The sequence below is a fragment of the Barbatula barbatula genome, assembly GCF_947034865.1.
Source record: "Barbatula barbatula genome assembly, chromosome: 22".
Taxonomy (NCBI): Eukaryota; Metazoa; Chordata; class Actinopteri; order Cypriniformes; family Nemacheilidae; genus Barbatula; species Barbatula barbatula.
In genome coordinates, this window is record NC_136785.1 from 12,134,834 (window position 1) to 12,155,425 (window position 20,592).

General features: G+C 40.7%; 1 protein-coding gene across 1 annotated transcript; it reads left to right on the forward strand.

Moving 5' to 3' along the window:
• Positions 1 to 838: 838 nt before the first annotated feature.
• slco2b1 (solute carrier organic anion transporter family, member 2B1) lies at positions 839 to 18,490 on the forward strand (the record flags this gene model as incomplete). Its single annotated transcript, XM_079486252.1, is given in 15 exon segments — positions 839 to 858; positions 860 to 914; positions 2,321 to 2,458; positions 3,833 to 3,995; positions 4,127 to 4,351; positions 4,437 to 4,529; positions 4,925 to 5,055; positions 5,874 to 5,979; positions 6,766 to 6,930; positions 7,647 to 7,836; positions 11,203 to 11,344; positions 14,175 to 14,344; positions 15,247 to 15,311; positions 16,737 to 16,857; positions 17,173 to 18,490. Coding segments are annotated over 15 exon segments (1,971 nt in total). The 3' UTR covers positions 17,360 to 18,490.
• Positions 18,491 to 20,592: the final 2,102 nt, after the last annotated feature.

Sequence of the window (20,592 nt, forward strand, 5' to 3'; positions counted from 1 at the left end):
GTGGATCTTTTTTTGTTGGGTTTGGCCATTTTAATAAGGTTAAGCTAGACCTTTTTTGTAAAAAAATATATATAAATATATATATACATATATATATATATATTTATTTATGTATATATATATATATATACAAATACAAAAAACATTAAAATCATCAGAAATGTACTTTTTGCAATATACATAATAAAGTTCTTTCTTTTTTTCTTTCTTTCTTTCTTTCTTTCTTTGATTGCGCAGTCTTGAAAGCCCGCCTGCTCAGTCACAGCAGCTGGTTAAGTTGTCTTTAGCTTCCTCATAGTGAAAGTAGGACATACTTTCTCCAACTCTTCAGTCACAGCAAGTTGTAAGTAGATTTCTATGAACTGCTTCACAAACTGCTTAGGCATACGAATGGCAATGTACTGTTGTAAATAAAACACAAGAGGAGTAACTAATGTTTAGACTAATAGAAATGCATAGACATATCTTAAATGCATTCTAATTTTATGCGTACAAGCATTTGTCTTTAAATGAAAATGTGTTCATAAAAATACAGTTGAACTGTGTATTTGGTGCACATTCTCCTCAATATGGAAGCATGTATGCTTTTGTTGCTATAACTTTTTAAGTACTGAATTAACATTATTAAAAGTGACTGAAAAAAGCATCAATGCAAAAACTATGGAGACTTTCATCACTCCTGAAACGCACTCGTTTCTAAACTTTTGCGATCTATTTCGGATGACAATTGAAAGAAATCCGTTGTTCTCTGAAAATGAGGTAACAAAGGAAGTCCTATTGTGTTTTACTGAGATAAGAGCAGGATGTTTTTATTTCCACATGTGGGGGCATCTTATCAATGACAGCTATTGAACTCCAGCGACACACAGACAGTGAGACCTCGTAGATCAATGGGTCTTTTTAACAATATCAAGGTAAGATGTCAACAATCAAATTGAGCATAAAACGTACACTATTAAAATGTAAAATACATCTAATTAAAAATATGATAATAAAGACAGAGGTATTGTTACAGTATACTGTAAAAACTGTAATTTTACAAAAATGTGCTGTTTTTAACATTTTGAAATACGGTAAAATCTGTGAAATTGCAGGAAAAGACTGCAAATCAACAAGAAAAACATGAAAAACGTACATTTATGTGAAAAAATATTACGTAACATTATAGTTTTTTTACAGGGGTTTTTAACAGGGCAGAATTCCTCCGCAGTGATTCAGTGCTTTCAACATGTAGCCTATTGCGAAATCATTTACTGAGGAAAAAACTACCAGATTAACTAAATCATTATGAGCTTTTATTTTACACACCATTCTCTGTAAATCTGTAAATCTCTGTAAATTTTCGAAAGACATAAATATGTTCTCTTCCTTTTCACTCCCTGAATAATTTACAAGATAATTTCCTTGTATTCATTGCACATCCTTACATTGTTCATTTTTCCACTGCTGAATTTCATTACAAAATGCTCTGCTGCTGTTATTTTACAGTGATAATGCATCTGGTTCTGCACACTATAAATTAAATGCCATAAATCTTTTCTACTGAATTTTTATCACAGTTAACTGATTGGCTCTAGCAGCGCGTCCCATCTGTTTGGTATAGCTAGTAGCACTAGCTGGCCAATGTGCAGAATATATTCAGCCCATTAACCAATAACTCAAACACTTGAAACTGTAAATCTTAACCCTCAACTTGGTTTAATTCAGCTCATTAAAGTACAGGTATGTTTGTATTTTCAGCCAAATGCTACAATATACTCTACATTTAGTGACAACAAACGTACAAAAATTCTAATCAGTAATGATTGTTGGTGGATTATATATTCTTTAATACTTCTTTAATTCTTCAATGCATAAATACAAATATTAATACTACACATATTAAAACAATGTCTGCAGGTTTAAATAAGGTTAAATAAGTCATACTAATAATAAGCAAATGTGTGTATAACATATTTCATATGCACTAAGGGCCATTCAGACAGAACGCGTCTCTGCTTCTCAAAACACAGCGCTCTATTTTTTTAAAAACACTCGAACACGAGTGTCTTGAGACCGGCCTTGAGACGCATGTTGCGGTCAAATTGTCCTGCCAACTTGCTGGTTTTGCCAACAAACTGTATATAGCAACATTGTACTACAGTACGCTTGTATGATTTCCTTAGTGGTTAGTGCTTAGCCAAGGTCATGGGTTCAATCCCAGGGCATTGCACATAGTCAGAAACAAATGTAAAGTGTAAATGCACCGCTGAAAAGGTTTTCTCTAAAAGTCTATTTAATTCCAACTGGGAGTACTTTCTGATGGTGTATTGTGTTTCAGGTTTTTGTACTGTGTCATGGAATGCTCCAGCTGGCTCAGCTTCTGGTGTCTGGCTATCTGAAGGGCTCCATAACCACCATCGAGAAAAGATATGGATTTTCCAGTCAGAAATCAGGACTGCTGGTTTCTTTCAACGAGGTGAAATAAACTGTATGGTACTAACATAAACAAATTCCCCGCCCCAGATATCTAGATTTATTGCTTTTTTATGTTGAATTTACAAAAAATTGGTTGAAAAGTATTCCAAAATCGTATTCGTGATACATGGCCAGAAGGAGATTTTTTGGTTGTTTGTTTTTGGCACTGGTTAAAGCTCCAGGTTAGCAATTATAATGTTTTCTTACAGCGACAAGTTAAGGCTATTACATTTTTAATGCGGTTACGGAACTCACTGCGGTGTATTCAAGTGTTTATGAGCATGGAAGTTGTTATATCATGATTTGTGTTCAAGTGGTTTTGATTGGGGAAAAATGACAATAAATCGCAATTACATAGTATAAGATTTAAGATACAATAAGATTTCACGCACCAGTTTGAAAAAATACTGTCAACAGATGTTACATCGTTTTTTTTTATGTTTTCTCAATGAAACATCCACCATGTTGAGAAATGACATGACTCAGCAGCTTATGTATCGTCTAGTAACGCTAATCTTTAGAAATACACCTGTTCAACTTAATGCGGATCTGTGCAAATATATCAGCATATGACATTAGAGTACAGTGAGAGCGATTCAAGTGCCCACTGCTCCATATGCTTTTGAATCACTCTCACGGTACTTTAAAGTCATATGCTGATATATTTGCCCAGATCCGTATAAAGTTGAGAACCCCCGGTCTAGAATGTTCTCATACGCTGTACTGACAGCATTCACAACTATTATTTTGTATTATTTAAAGCTGTTTCCTTCTGCCATAATTACCTGACACACAACGAGGAGCTTTCCTGGTTTGCCACGAGTGCGACTTTAAAGTCGGCCTCCTGTCATAAATACTGTAACATCAATCGGACATGACAACATCATGTTGAACTATGTTGAACTTATTGAACAACTCACAAATTACTGTAAATTATTATATACAGATCTATGTATCTTTGCTGGATATGTATTGTTTGTGCTTTTCTTCAGTTTTTTGGGGGAATTAAGTCCAATAACATCATTTCTGAGCTGTGTCATGTTGGGAGTAATCACAGTCATTTCTATTTAGATACGCCCCCTGTTTCCAAAATGTTGCTCGCACACAAAGATGCTTAAAAAAGCATTATCAGATACATAGCTTTGCACAACAAAACTGAGATTCTTTGTTTCCTGTTACTCATATATTGGTTGTTTGGTAAGCAAGCTAGTTTACCAGAGTTTTGCGCACGAGCCACATTTATTTGCAGTGTCTGTAACAGAGATAATGTTTAAGGACACCTCTTATACCAGCTTATAGCCCTTTTAAATATAAATGGATAAACCGTTGTGAGGACTACGTCTGAGCTGTTTTCATCTTTCCTTTTTTAATAAAGGTGGGGAACACGGTTCTTATCGTGTTTGTGAGTTTCTTTGGGAGCAGGGTTCATCGGCCCAGATGTATTGGAATTGGAGCTTTGCTCGCAAGTCTGGGAGTGTTTCTTATAGCGCTGCCCCACTTTATTAGTGGAGAGTATGACTATACAGGTTCTGGAAGCAGTGAGTTTCAATTTCTGTTACACGACAATTCAGCATTTAAGTAAAAAAGAAAATGTAGTAGCATTTGTTTTACTAGTGCTTAGCAACTGAATGTATACCACTGAGTTTAGAGATGTATTTTTGTCCTACAGATGGCATAAACAACAGCTCCGGCCTTTGCCAGTCAGAGAAAATTATCCCAAATGAAGCGTCCAATCAGACGTGTAAACAAGAAAATGCCAACGACCACCTTGGAGTGTATCCCCTCTTTCTAATGGGCCAGTTACTGTTGGGAATTGGCGGAGTCCCCATTCAACCGTTTGGGATTTCCTACATAGATGATTATTCCAAAAAGCGGAATTCTCCATTTTACCTAGGTTGGAATAGTCATAAACACTCGCCATTTGGCATTGTAAAATTTTTAGTTTCCATGATTCTGCAACTTCTTAAAATCTTTTGCAGGAATAATGTTCACTGTGACTGTAATAGGGCCAGCCTGTGGCTACATCATGGCATCTTTCATGCTTCGTTTCTTTGTTGACATTCACAAGATGAGTGAGTCTCACATTCCACATGTCCACACCTCTATAAAAGGCTCACGCATGTAAAGTCTATGCAGTCTTTCATCAAGTACCAACCTTTACTTAAGATTTAAACTGCCAAAACTGAGATGCCATTATACAGTAAAAAAACTTTCGCAACTGTTCTCAACATGTTTGGACAGGTGCGATTCGACATGCAAAATAAATATTAAATAGAAGCAGTGACGTCAAGATTCCGCATGTTAAGCAATGTTATTCTGCTCCATTAATCTGTACATCAACTCAACACAGGATGTTTTTTAGTAATACTATGTCCGACTAATTTGATTCATTTGACTTCAGTAAAAATATGTTTAACTTTTTGCCTTTCAAATTTAGGGGATGTGTAATATGTTACCTGCTTTTCAGATGAAATCAACTTTAATAAAAAAGATGCCAAATGGGTGGGAGCCTGGTGGCTGGGACTCCTGGTGGCCGGGACAATACTTTTCCTAACATCTTTGCCATACATGTTTTTCCCAAGGAAGATGATTAAAGAGGTACATCACAAATATCACCTGTGGTATTGATTTAAGAATATAAAACTCACATTAGCAAATAATGTGATCTTAAATATTACACTCTAAAAACTGAAAAATTCTAAAAACATACATTTTTATGAGTTTTATACCCGACTGTGCTTTAATGACAGCGAGTCAACAGTGTTCTGTTTTTATATTTTGGCTTTTGGTGGGTGAATTCAAGGTGCAGGAATTTGGCACTGCTACTGAAACAGGCTCAGGTCCCACTGAACATGTTCAAAAACATGAGAGAAGAAAGCGACTGCCAAAGGCGCTTGTCAGAGCATGTTGTAACAGCATTTGTTAAACTTGATCCAATGACTTGCTGACCTCCCATGAACAACACTGTTGACAAGAATAAGAAGTTTTTTTCTTAGTGGTAGTCAATGTTGGTAGTCAATGTTGCCCCAGATCTGTTTGGTTACAAGCATTCTTCCAAATATCTTTCTCTGTGTTTAGTATAACAAAGGAATGTATATAATGTACAAGTTGTACACTCACTACATTACATTGTAGCAAAGTGTCATTTCCTTTCATGTCAGATGTTACACAGTTTAGGATCAAGTTTTATATCTGGTGGATAATAAAAGATACAAAATAGTTACTGTAAATTCACCTTATTCTCTATATTGATATACAAAAAAGGCAGATTTTTGGCTGAATGGTTCTATAAAGAACCTTTTTCACAAAAGGCTTTTATGACTGATGGTTGATGACACTAAAGGAAAACCTGTAAGCCTAAGTAACCACGGTCGCTTGCTCTGTCATCTCTTCACAAACAACTTTATTATCCACAGGAAACCATAGAGGTCTCTGCAGAACCATCGTCTGAGAACCTGATAGAGGACAAGAAACCCAAAACCGATACAATGGAAGACATGTCGCTCACCGAGTTCCTAAAAAGTATGTTTTACGATTTGATCAAAAAGTTGTGCGAGTTCAGCTGACAAACATGAATATATTTTGGATCCGTGGAGGTCAGCAAGACACTGACCTGTTTTAGCGCGTGTCTTAGCGCTGACAACCAACCACATTCATTCCACATCTAATCCAGTGACCCTCCCTTCCACGATTAATACGAAAATAAACTGTCACACAAATCTCTCTTGTGCTCTTAATGCTAAACGTGTCAAGTTAAACAAATAAAAAGAAGCTGCCTCATGTCATGTGACTTCTAAAACATATCCAGATGCACTACGTTAGTAGCAGTGAAACAATAGCTTTGTTCATTGGCAGCAGAATTCACACCTCAGTCACGCCTGTTCGAGTAGGCTACTAAATATGGCATACACAACCAGTTCGGCATGAAACAAACTGACAGCTGCATTTACTAGCTGTCTATTATGTGGGGTTCCGGTAACTCACGAGGAGATGTAAGATGTGTCATCAAGAGATTTTAGGGTCCAGTCGCTGCCTTTCAAAAGAACTACTTCGTTCAGTTTTGTATTCTGGGAGCAATCCAAAAAATGAGCTTTTCACAAAAAGCCCATGTTTGTATTGGATTGTTTGGCAAATAATTATTTAGTAGATACTGTACAAGCACTTAAATTACAATGAATGGGCCTTGAAGCAAAACCACAGACTTAGCAGTGCTTCTTTGGATACTGTTTATAGATCCCGTTACTTTTTCATGGTGTGCTGTAACTGACAGATTATTTTCAATTGTTTTCTGTCTCTATTTTACCTCAGGCTTCCCCAAAATTTTAATGAGAACGTTACGGAACCCTATTTACCTGTTGGTAGTGCTGGCGCAGGTGAACATGGCTGCCATGGTAGCTGGACTGGCCACTTTTATGGCCAAATTCATAGAGAAGCAGTTCACACAGACGGCTTCTGATTCTACAATGATGATAGGTGAGATGGTGAAGAACACAGGGGCGTTCAATCAAATACGAAGAACATGTTATTGATCAGAGGTTTCTAATTTCTTAGTTGTCATTTGATTTACATTTCACAAATTCCTTATGAGAAATAAAACAATTTAGTATAGTCACTGTATGGAGATGTAAAATGACTATAGAAAGACTATAAGTATCTGCATAAAGTGTGTTACACTCAAATTCTTGAGCAAGCACTAGATTTGTTATGTACTCGAGTATTAAGCATTAAACAATTGCATCTATTATGAAATGTAGAGGAGTAAAAAGGGTGATATATGCTCAAAATGACAAGTGTTTATTTTAAAGTCCAGATACTTGAAAATGTACACACGAGTAAAAGTACTTCATCTCTGCTGTAAAAAAGAGAATGCAGATAAAATATTCAGAATCAGGCCAAGTTGAAAGTTCAATAAGAAATCATATTGAGATTTAAATTGCTGACTTGGCAAATCTGAGCTCAGTTTGTGACATTGTTGAGATCTCTTCTGATACTCCAATAGAACATTTTTTTTAGATGTATGAGCCGTTTTCTCTGGAGCAATTTCTGAAACACAGGAGACTTAAGAAAAAGTTTACATTTGCTTTCCATGATCTAATTTATGGCTAGTCTAAATAATTGAGATATTAAAGGATATAAGCCTGTGGCTTATGTAAACATACTGTCTCATCCTCTTTACTGTGTGTTTGAAGGTGGTTTGAATATACCCTCAGCCATGTTAGGCATTATGATTGGAGGAGTTATCCTGCGCAGACTCAGTCTTTCCGTCCGATCCTCTGCTTTGATGTGTACAACAGTGGTTCTTCTCAGTATTTGCTTTGCCATTCCACTTCTCTTCCTTGGCTGCCCCACACAGAGCATTTTTAACATCAAACATCTGGGGTGAGTCACTTTTGGCCCAGAAATCCTTTCAGTATCAGCATCTGAAGTGTTTAAGCTGTTCAATGTGATCAAATGTGAAATAATGTTTTTTATGTACTTTAGGTGAATGCACATTTATTTGGGATAGACTACACATTTAGGTTAATCCAGAAGATTAAAGTTCCTTTATATTTTATCCTCTCCTATCCAAGAGGCCAAGTCTCATGTGATCGGTCAGATGGTGTAGTCTGTTGTGATTGGTCAAAACGCGTTCATCATGTGTCGCAAATCTTTGCTGGATTACAGTTTACAAGTGGTTGGGTATTATAGATAGCAGTTTGAGGCCGAGTCTTCAGGTGTGACAACATGCATGTTGTGCTTTTGCTCATCATTGAAATGAAATAATTTTTTTGCGTAAAATACTGTTAATACGTTAGTAATAATATTATTTCGTCTATACTGTGCGTTGTTATGTTACATAGAGAATTTTAGATTGTCAACGTTATAAAAAACTATTTTTGTTTCACCCCTTTATATACAAAACTAAATAGTCACACTTTCAGGTTGTGATTCGGTGGAGCTAGACTCACTGTTGGCAAGACTCGAGCTGCCGGTTCCCCATGGAGGTTGCAAGCCTCTGCGAGGTATAGCGTAGCCCAACCCAAAACTCTACAGATGTCTGCCAGAGAGGCGCACTGAGCCGGTGCCCACGAGGAGGCCACACCCCGAGTGGAGTGTACCGTCACTCAAATGGGCACGGGCTAGGATGGGCACGCCGAAGTGACGGCGTGTGCGATCCAGCGCGACAACTCTCCTCGGAGACAGCACTCCCGTTGCTGACCTCCATAATGGACAAAGAGCTGCTCAGGGCTTTGAAGCCCTCCGTGTGGTTCGAGTAGAGGCGCAATGCGCTTACTGGACACCCCACGTACAGGTTGGGTCTTTCTCCCGGTGTGGGAGCGCCTGCAAGTTCACCACCTAGTTCCCGAAGGGGAGCGGCGTAAACCTTGGGCACGTAAGTCGGCCGGGGTCTCAGGATCACGTGAGAGTCACCAGGCCTGAATTTTGGCAATCGGTGGACACGGAATGCTTGCAGCTGCCTCACCCTCTGGATGGACTCGAGCCCCAGCAGGAGAGCCAACCCCCCTCGCAGAACGAGGAAGGGGGCTCTCCGCAGGGCCCGAAAAAAGGGGATCCAAAGGTCCACCTTAAGGCCCCAAGAGGGAACGGGGTGCGGACGAGGCCTTAGCCCCTCTCGCCCTAGAGGAACCTAATAATCAGGTCATACCGCCCCAGAGGCTCACCAGCAACTGGTACGTGATAACCGCGATAGCGGGTACCCACGCTCCAATGTGGAAAGGGAAATTACTCCCCAGCCTCTCCTGCAATAGGACAGCTCGTTCCTGAGCGAGCAATTCTGCAGGTCTTCTTCTCAAGAAGAGCACCAGGGCACGAAGGGGCGCCACTTAAAGGCATCCAGCCTTGCGGGAATGGCCCTTGCCTGAGTGATAGTCTCCACCACTGTGGGGGGTAGATCATCCAGGAACTCCTCGTCCCATCCGGAGCCAGACCCAGAGGTCTGCCACAACGTGCCCATCCCCTGCGAGTAGGGCCCTTCACCAGGGGATTTGGCCAGGGGGAGTTGTCGTCAGGAGTAGTAGCTCCGAGGACCAAGTGTAGTTGGGCCCGTAAGGCGCAACTAGCAGCCCTTGATACTCCCTTCCCAGACCTTGCACAGGACCTGCGCAATGGGGCTCACTGGGGGGAAGGCATACTTCCGCTTGTCCCGCGGCCAGCTGTGCGCTAGGGCCTCCGTGTCGAGGGGGGGGCCTCGTCCAGGGAGTGGCCAGCGGTACTGGGTGGTGTTCAGGGAGGCAACAGGTCCCCCTGTGCCCGCCCAAACCACACCCAAGCTGGCCCGCAGGGGTGGAGTCGTCACTTCCCACGAGGTGTCAACTGACGAGAGAGCGCTTGGCTGTCTAGTTCAGGACACCCAGTGGGCGTGTGACATGCAGGGGCTTTGCCACCTGCTGTCTCCACCAGGGGTGGAGTCGTCACTTCCCACGAGGTGTCACTAACGAGAGAGCGATTGGCTGTCTGGTTCAGGACACCCGGTGGGCGTGTGACATGCAGGGGCTTTGCCACCTGCTGTCTCCACGGGAGGAGGCGTTTGGGCGAGTTGCGATGACTGCAGCGAGCGAATGCCACCCTGGGGTTTAGTACGCTACGCCGGTCGTGCTGTCCGGGCCAGTATGCTGGCTCTGCACGAGAGGCCGTAGCCTCATCAGTGCAAGCAGGACAGCTAGCAACTTCAGGCAGTGATATGCCAACGCAGGTGGGGGCCCGTCCAGCGACCTGACACTGCGCGCCCGTTGCACACCGCACCCGCACCCCTTAGGGAGGCGTCTGTCGTTACCACGACCGGCCTCAAGACCTGCCCGGGGTTAGGATGCGACCGCAGCAGGCGTAATGACGACACGCCTACTGCAAGTGCGCGACGCACTCCAGGGAACTCGTCTCTGTAGTCAGTGCTGTAGCGGTCCCATGTGCATCAACACGAGGGGGACAGGCCACCCCCGAGGACACCATGCAGCCTCTGAAACTGATTTCAGGGGACCGCTGGCTGCTGCCTGAAAGTTCAAGCAGCTCAGCACTTACTGTGCATGCTCGAGAGCCGTCATGGAGACAGTGTCGAGTTCCCCACCAGGAAAAAGGTGCTCCGCGCCAGGGAGAGCTGTTCTTTTCCCAGCTGACCCGTTACTGACATGCCAGCCCCTCGACAGTGCCGAGGGAGACTGGACATGAGTGTATGCGGTCAGTTGTCATGAACCATCCTGGCGTCTGACAGACACCAGAACGCGCTTCTGCGCCTCCTGAAAGGCACCCTTGCAAAGTGCTGCTCAAGGTATGCAGCGACCCCTGGTTTTGGGGATGATGAAGTGCGGGTGTAGAAGCCACTGGACATCTTGGCCGAGGGGGACGGTTCGATCGCCTTCGCCAGAGGGGTGGCAGCCCCGGCCTGGAGCACGGGAACATCCCTGCATCTGCTTAGGTAAGAGGATGCCCGAAGCCCTGCGGAGTTCTTGCGAACTGGATCGAATACCGAGACGGACCGCACTCCCAGCCAGCGTGATGGTTAGAAATGTTAACCAAGCACCCAGGGACCGGGTGGAAGGTCTAACCAGAAGTGCAATTAGCACGTAAATAAGATACTTAATGGGTAGCCAGTGAAGGGTTGATAAAATGGGGGTTATGTGATCGTATTTTCTGGACCTGGTTAGAACTCTGGCAGCTGTATTCTGAACTAACTGCAGTTTGTTTATAAGTCATGCTAATGTGCATCCTGTTGTGTTCATTACTTTCTTTTGCTTTGCGGATATTTTCCAGAGGAACGTCCCAACAGTGCCCCTCGTGTTCCTGCTCTACTGAAGTTTTCAACCCTGTGTGTGGCTCAGATGGAATGGAGTTTCGCTCCCCCTGCCATGCAGGATGCAGGATAGAAATAAAATCAGAAACTAATGAAATTAAGGTATTGGTAAGCTCTTATTTACTTTCTTTCCTGGAACTTTTCTTAATAAAACAAAAAAGAGAGTGCTGATTCTGAGAGTTGTTAACTTAACCCAGGTGCATCAATACATAAATAGATTTTAGTACTAGGCAGTACAAAACATAGGATAGACTAATATTAGATACATAGAAGATACATGTGTAATATTACTGTAAAATAAAGTGCTGACTATATCTTTAAATTCGTGTAGTGGTTGAATGGGGATGTGATGTGGAGCAGAAAATAAGTACTTGTACCCGGCCAAACAACCACATACCATCTAAAACAATGCTCTTATTTTCAACTCATTTGAACTACTTTAACAACTACTTTAACTATATACATAGTTTCTACAAACTCCTTTATACAGTTCAAATTAAAGCATGTTGCTCAGGGAAATTTGCTTCTTGATCCCTATCAATCTTTTGATTTTGATCTGGCTGTTTGGCATGAGTTTCCTTAACTGTATACTGTAGCAATGTATTAATAGCAACCACTGTTAAGAACTGCAATTCAATTGCAAATGTCATCCTTGAGATGAAAAGAAAGGTTTTCACCATTGATTTACTGTATCGCTGATATGTCAGTGTTTGGTGGTTTAAATACCCATGTGAAGTCTGTCTTAAAGTTTTAAAGCATAGTATTCTATAGTCAAGTAAGTATTTTCAACTCATGTATGTACCAAAATGCACACACCCAACCATTGGATCCCAAATTAACCTGTTATTTTAGGCCAAACTGCTGGGTTGTTTCAACTCATGGTTAGGTCAAATATAAACTTTTTTTGGGTGTAAATTTGTAACCCATCTTGCTTTTTACCGTTTTTGGGTGAGAAAACCGAGGTTACGGTTAAAGAGGAAGTGTTTAGATTCAAATTTGTGGTAGTGTTGGGACATCCAGAATTCAATTCCATTTATTTGTGTTGTGCTTTTCACAATAGCAAGGAAGTGAGCTTTAAAAAAGCATATTTTATTTGACACAAAAAGACACATCGCATGAGACTATGAAATACATAAAGAATCCTAGAATTATATCTTTATTACTATACATGTCTGTAAGACTGGTAACAGAAAAGATCACTCAAAAACGTCTTAATGTGGAAAATTTGGGTACTTCCTGAAATAAAAAACCTCTGAAACTGGACCCGAAATGCTTCTACAGCTGGAAATGTTTGAACAACCAAAACAAGCATGATTACTTGTACTTGTGGGAAAAGTGAACATCAAACTACACAAACATATGAAAATAAACTAGATATTTCAGAACAAATATCCTGAAGACAAGACGAAGTGGATGCCTTGATTAAATGACTACACACCAATCAAACAATTAAATAACTGTATTATTATATCAAATTATTGTAAAAGAAATGTCGGGTAAGCCAGGTTACAGTACTTTTACCGTTTCTACAAACTCATTTATACAGTTCAAATTGTAGTGTGTGGACAAATTGAAGCATGTTGCTCAGGGAAATTTGCTTCTTGATCCCTATAAATCTTTTGATTTTGATCAGGCTTTTTGGCATGAGTTTCCTTAATAATATACTGTAGCAATGTATTAATAGCAACCACTGTTAAGAACGACAATTCAATTGCAAATGTCATCCTTGAGATAAGATATAGTAGCTATTTTATAAAGAGCCATCCCTTCTCCGATTGTTCTGTTTTTTTTTCTTCTTCTGGTTTGAATATTTTAACTCACAGAAATCCTAGAAAGTATGTTGTCTCTCAAAAACGTGCATTCATTTTTAGCACATCCACAACAAATTCGTTTTTCAAATAGAAAACTTGTGCATAGACCAGTATTTTTCTAATGTCTGACTCTGGACTCAATTATCAGGGGTTTAGTAAAATACAAACAGAAGAACAATGACGATCCATTTATTTCTAATTCACTGAGGATTTTAAGTTTGACTGAAATTGTTACATCCATGCTGTAATTTACCACTTTCCCCACAACTGTTTTTGGATAACACATGTGTCTGATATCTCAAACTGAAAGTAGGTCAGTCGTCAGGCAAGGCTAGTGTATTTATATAGCACAAAGCACAATGGTAATTCAAAGTGCTTTACAAAGAAGAAGTTAAAATACCCATTTGATAGAACAGTGAAGAAATAAGAAAAATAACGTTTAACCAGTTAAGAATAAAAAAATAAAATAAATACAGTTTAGAATAGAAAATAAATAAAGTACAGTACAGACAGTCGGACGGTCAGAGGCACAGTGCACATCATTAAATGCAAAGTTAAACAGATGTGTTTTAGTCTGGATTTGAATGTGACTTCTGTGGGTGTAACTTCAGTTTAGCTATTATGCCAGCCACAGCTGGAAGCTGGTTCCAGCTGTGGCTGGCATAATAGCTAAACTGAAGTTACACTAAAGTTCCTGCTGTTAAGGTGTATTTAACAGATTCCTGCATGGCCTTTATGGCTCTTTTTTAAAACCTCACAAGAGTAAAATGCTCTGCTATGTACTGTGAAAACAGCTGCTTTTAAAATAAAATAAAAAAAAACATAATCACGTTTACATGAGCTCTATTTTTACAGGAAAGCTGTTTCATCTTTCCTTATACTAACCTTTTGTTATTTTACATTTGTTATCTACCCGCTTGGTAAACGTTGTACAGTGTGATTTTTTTCTTTGTGATTTCAAGCAACAAACATGAAAATCAATACAATAATTGACACAGTTTGAGAAATGGAAGAGCAATTGTTTATACTTTTTGCCAACAACAATGGTTGCACTATAAATATCTTAAATTCAAACTGATCGTTTTCAAGTTGTCAATGTATAACCTTAAGTGTTTCTTTAGAACTACACAGACTGTGCATGTGTGGCCTCGGGAACGTCTCTAGGTTATGCCACGCCAGGACCATGTGGAAATGGATGTGCCAACTATCTCATTCCCTTCATGATCCTTTCTTCCCTCACATGCTTTGCGGCTTCTCTTTCTCACACCCCATCATTTATGATGATCCTCAGGTATTTAATCTATTCTAAGATCGTTTTAATATAATGGTATTTTACAGTCAGGATAACGTTTTATTTTATTTATTGGTATAATGGTATTTTACAGTCAGGATAACGTTTATTTTATTTATTGGTATAATGGTATTTTACAGTCAGGATAACGTTTTATTTTATTTATTGGTATAATACATTTATGATGATCCTGCAGGATTCCTTCTTTTTTAAGTAGACTACTGTATAATGGTATAACAGTATAGTTTAGTACATGATTTGGTGTTATAGTTTAATTTAAGTTTTTGTGTTGAAGATTTGTTTAAAACGGTTGAGAACATTTTTCATCGTGAAAAGGCACTGAAGTATGATTTTGTGGCATTATGTACAAATGTCAAACACAATGATAAAAGAATCACTTTCACGGGTCACATACTTTGAGGTCATGCAGAAGAACAGGGATAAACTTGCTAAGCAGGTTGCAACGTGTTACAGATTAACACAGTTGATGTTCCCCAAGGCATAGTACTTTTTTGGAGTTTTAAAGCACTAAGCTACATTAGTGTCAAATTGTGACTTTTTTCTCTTTACGAAATCTAAATTATACATCAAATAAGAATCGTGTTTTTATGCAGGAAACCACATTTTTAATCATGTTTCAGATCCAGTTTGAAAATTACATTTGATTCTTGACACCATTTGGCAAGACTGTGTGAAGGTATCATTCTTCCTTCATATAGACGTGTCTGTGCAGGTCCTGACAGCATGTCATGATAACAAAGAACATGTTTTAAATGGCCCTTATACTTTCAGAAAAGCCTCAGGAGATGCACTCTTTGTGCCGAGCAAATGCTTTGTGAGAAATGCTGTTTTCACAAAAAAAATTATTTGTTTAATGATACATATTTCTGGCATCTTTTCAGGACTGTGACTCCACAGGATAAGTCCTTTGCTTTGGGAATCCAGTTCATGCTCTTTAGAGTCCTGGGTAAGCGAAATCAATAGCTCATGCAGAACAGACATGTTTTCATTATTAAAAAAACATTATTTAAACTGCCAAACCCTTGTCATGAGGACACAGCGTTCTCTCATAAACAACATTTATACATTTCACAATAACAGCTACATGATATTAATAGAACAGGTTTCTTTAGCATAATGGAGAAAAGCATGCAGGAAAAGCCCAATTGGTGTAACAAGATTCAATAAGAGAAAGGAAGGAGGCAGGAACCGGCAAACGTAAAACAAGCTTTTAATTAAATTAACAAACAATAAAACGAACTTAAAATGCTGGCCTCCCTTACGTTCTACGGTCAGCCATACAAACATAATTAAACACAACACAAACTCCAGGCCTGGTCCTCTCTCGTCATACGCTCCTGTCGCTCGTCCTTTTATGCTTCCGGAGCTCCTCCGTGAGAGATGTGAGACTGGTGCACGCACAGCTGACACTCGCATCACCGGCCTCGGCTGTTCCCTCACGGCTTTCGACCTGCCTTGCTCGGTTCAATTGGGAACTCTTTTAATACAGTCTAAAAAGCATCACAGTATGATGCCTCAAGAAGCTGCTCGATAAAATGCAAAATACATTTTATCAAATTAAAATGTAAAGTAAAAAATATAAACCTTCTGGGCAGAGATCCAACATTTGCATGGAAGGCGAATCCTGCCAAGTTTAAATAAATAAATTCATCGATGAAATTGAAAACCAGATCGACAATTTCATTATACACAACTGCGCGCATTATATGTGCCAAAAGGAAATATAAAAATGTTAATTTTATACACTGACAATGCGTTGGACATGCAATTTGTGATTTGACATTTCATTTTCACTAAAAGACTGCCAATATGAAAAAGAAAATGAAAAGGCAAATCTGAAAAAGAAATTGTAAAAACATTTAACTTCAAAAGTTAGATGTCACTTTTAAAGACCATTTTAAACGTAAGAAATACATATCCAACGCTGATCCAGACGAACTTCCTGTTTTAGTTCTTTAACACTACACAAATTATTGAACAAAATACAACCAACAGAACATTTAGAACCAAATCGAAGTGGTCTATAGATGTTTCAACCTTTAAAAAAACATTTTCACAAGAATATTAGTTGGTCCTGTTTAGTTCAGTATTATTTGTTTTTTTTCTCAATGTACACTAACAAGATTTGCAAGTATTGTGAAAGTTACAGAGGTGATATGTTCACCGTTTCATTATACCTGTTTAAGCTTTCAATAGCACAGGATGCATTGCAAACCACGTTATAACAGACAACATATCATAACGGGAAAAGGTGTTTTCAGAGGATGTTTTGGCAGAATTTGGGCATGTCTCATGGTTCTATTTTGTTTGTACTGATAAGCGTGTTTACATAACTGTATGCATGGGAAACATTTTTTTTTTATTCTGACAGCATTCCTCCCAGCACCCGTACTGTATGGCCATGCCATTGATAGCACCTGCATTGAGTGGGGGAAAAAATGTGACAGGAATACATCGTGTATCTACTACGATTTGGACTTTTTGAGACACAGGTAAAGTTTACATTTAAAATTCAAATGTAATGAAGTTATTTTTATAGCGCTTATAATATGTACGATAAAATACTACCCCGCTGATCGCCATGATGAACTAAACACCACAAGACACACAAGGGAGAAAAAGGGAGAAACCCAACCTTTTGGGGGTAAATTAACTCAGAGAATGACCCAATAATAAGTTTAAACAGTTTGGATACATTTTCAACCCAATTGTTAGGGTTCATGCCTTTTTATTGCTCTGTTGCAGATAACCAGCTTTTTTTAAGCTTGTGCACATAATATTTGTTCAAACATTTGTTTGCATTTCAGGTTCCTGGGACTCCAGATTTTCTTTATATTTGGTGGATTCGTCTCTTTCCTTCTGACGTTTCTGGTGCTTCGAAAGCTAAACTCAACCCAAAAGCAGAATGACCAAAATAATGACAAGAGCAAACATGATGACAGAGAAATGGAAGATGCCAAGCTCAAACACTGCAGTACACAAAGGAGTGTTTAGAGAGTAAAACAGCAATAAACAGAAGGATAGGAATGTCAATTTAGGGGCGGAAAGGAGAGAAGCGATAAGAGAAAGATTTTGAGATATCACCTCCTTTATAATCTTAACTGCATGCTGGTCTTCAAGCTAAAACAGGCCAAGTTGTTGTCAGGATGTGAATATGGTCGTTTCTGTGAACAGTTGTTTTCTGTGAAACATGACAATCACCGTTTGTCTGCCAAAGATATGAGCCAACACTTTAAAACATGTTAATGTGTTTGTATAACACGTCTTTATAGATGTTGTCCGAGAGCGCGATGTGTTTGGAGGTTTAAATGACACAATACCGATGCTGATAATGTGAAAACGTTTGAACTCTCAAAGGAGTTTAGACAAGTAGCCACGTATATACTGTAGGGAGTTTTATTGTTGGTGCCCTTTTTAATCAAGTACATAATGTTTACATGATAAAGCTGTTTTTGCATTTTTCTTATAACCTAAATGCACACTAATAGAGGCATTCTTCTGTGGTTTCATTCTATATGAAATATATTACATTGATAATAAATGTTTCAGTGCAAGCAAACATATGTTTGATATGTTCATCTGTGTTTACAAATTACATGATAATATGTGATGTACCTTAAACTTTGCATAACTATACAGTTATAGTTTTTTTTAACAAAGTATTAGTTTTATTCGCTAACCAACTAAAGCCATACCGAAAATAAAAATCTAAGATTTCGTACATCGTTGATGTTTTGAAGAAGTAGACGTTTATTAAATACACGTTTACAAGACGAATAATCCAAGTGACAATTATAATTTTGTAATAATTGTTTTATATTTTAAATCTTTTCTGTCAGATTTCTGTTGCAATTCAACATTGTACTGAATGTGATTTTGTTTTAAATAAAACGTGGACGGGCATAAAAACTGTATGTGTTGCAGGAAATGAAGCAACAGAAATGCTGAGTTAGGTCTCTTGGGTTTCAGTGTCAAGGTTTACTTGAATGTTGTTCCTACCATTTACTCACTAAGAAAGTTTTTTGGCTCTACAAAATGCTATAGTCTACAATCATATTAAAATTATATACTGTTTTGTGGAAGAAGTTTCAAAATGTCACATTAAATCATATTATATTATTATTATATTAGTATTTTTATTATTGTTTTTGTTGTTGCTATTGTTGTTGTTATTATCCATCCATCCATCCATTTTCTTCCACTTTATCCGGGGCCGGGTCGCGGGGGCAACAGTCTAAGTAGAGATGCCCAGACATCCCTCACCCTAGACACTTCCTCCAGCTCTTCTGGGGGGACACCGAGGCGTTCCCAGGCCAGCCGGGAGACATAGTCCCAACAGCGTGTCCTAGGTCTTCCCCGGGGTCTCCTCCCGGTCGGACGGGCCCGGAACACCTTCCGGGGAAGGCGTCCAGGAGGCATGCGGAACAGATGCCCAAGCCACCTCAGCTAACCCCTCTCGATGTGGAGGAGCAGCGGCTCTACTCCGAGCTCCTCCCGGGTGACCGAGCTTCTCACCCTATCTCTAAGGGATCGCCCAGCCACCCGGAAGAGGAAGCTCATTTCGGCCGCCTGTATCCGGGATCTTGTCCTTTCAGTCATGACCCAAAGCTCATAGCCATAGGTGAGAGTAGGAACGTAGATTGACCGGTAAATTGAGAGCTTCGCCTTGCAGCTCAGCTCTTTCTTCACCACGACAGACCGGAACATCGACCGCATTACTGCAGAAGCTGCACCGATCCGTCTGTCAATCTCCCGTTCCATCCTTCCCTCACTCGTGAACAAGACCCCAAGATACTTAAACTCCTCCACTTGAGGAAGGAACTCTCCACCAACCTGAAGTGGGCAAGCCACCCTTTTCCGACTGAGGACCATGGCCTCGGATTTGGAGGTACTGATTTTCATTCCAGCCGCTTCACACTCGGTTGTAAACCGTCCCAGTGCATGCTGAAGGTACTGGCTTGAAGGGGCCAACACGACAACATCATCCGCAAATAGCAGAGACGAAATCGTGTGATCCCCAAACCTGACACCCTCCGGCCCCTGGCTGCGCCTAGAAATTCTGTCCATAAAAATTACAAACAGAACCAGCGACAATGGGCAGCCCGGCCGGAGTCCGACATGCACTGAGAACAAGGAGCGTACGACGAGAGAGGACCTAGGGTGTCCTGGTGCCACGTGTACTGATGGACACCCTTATGCTTGAACATAGTGTTCGTTATAGACAAACTGTGACTAGCACAGAAGTCCAATAACTGAACACCGCTCGGGTTCAGATCAGGGGGGCCGTTCCTCCCAATCACGCCCCTCCAGGTGTCACTGTCGTTGCCCACATGGGCGTTGAAGTCCCCCAGTAGGACGACAGAGTCCCCGATCGGAGCACTTTCCAGCACTCCTCCCAGAGACTCCAAGAAGGTCAGGTACTCTGCACTGCCGTTCGGCCCGTAGGCACAAACAACAGTGAGAGACCTAACCCCGACCCGTAGGCGCAGGGACACGACCCCCTCGTTCACCGGGGTAAACTCCAACACATGGCGGGAGAGCTGGGGGGCTATAAGCAAACCCACACCAGCCCGCCGCCTCTCACCATGGGCAACCCCAGAGTGATGAAGTGTCCATCCTCTCTCGAGGAGTGTGGTTCCAGAGCCCAAGCCATGCGTAGAGGTGATCCCGACTATCTCTAGTCGTAACCTCTCAACCTCACGCACCATCTCAGGCTCCTTCCCCGCCAGCGAGGTGACGTTCCACCATCCCTATAACTAGCTTCCGTGTGCAGGGATCTCCTCCGACTGCCGCCCGATCCACTATGCACCGACCCCCTATGGTCCCTCCCGCACGTGGTGAGCCCACGGGAAGGCGGCCCCACGTCGCTCTTTCGGGCTGAGCCCGGCCGGACCCCGTGGGGAAAGGCCCGGCCACCAGGCGCTCGCATACGAGCACCGACCCCGGGCCTGGCTCCAGGGTGGTGCCCGGTAGCGCCATACCGGGCGACGTCATGGTCCTTGATATATTGAGCATCATAAGGGATTTTTTAACCACTCTTAGTCTGACCCGTCGCCTAGGACCTGTTTGCCTTGGGAGACCCTACCACGGGCATATAGCCCCAGACAACATAGCTCCTAGGGTCACTCTGGTACTCAAACCCCTCCACCACATTAAGGTGGCGGTTCAAGGAAGTTGTTATTATCATTAGTATTTTGCTGGTTAGATATGTTTAAGTGTTGGATAGT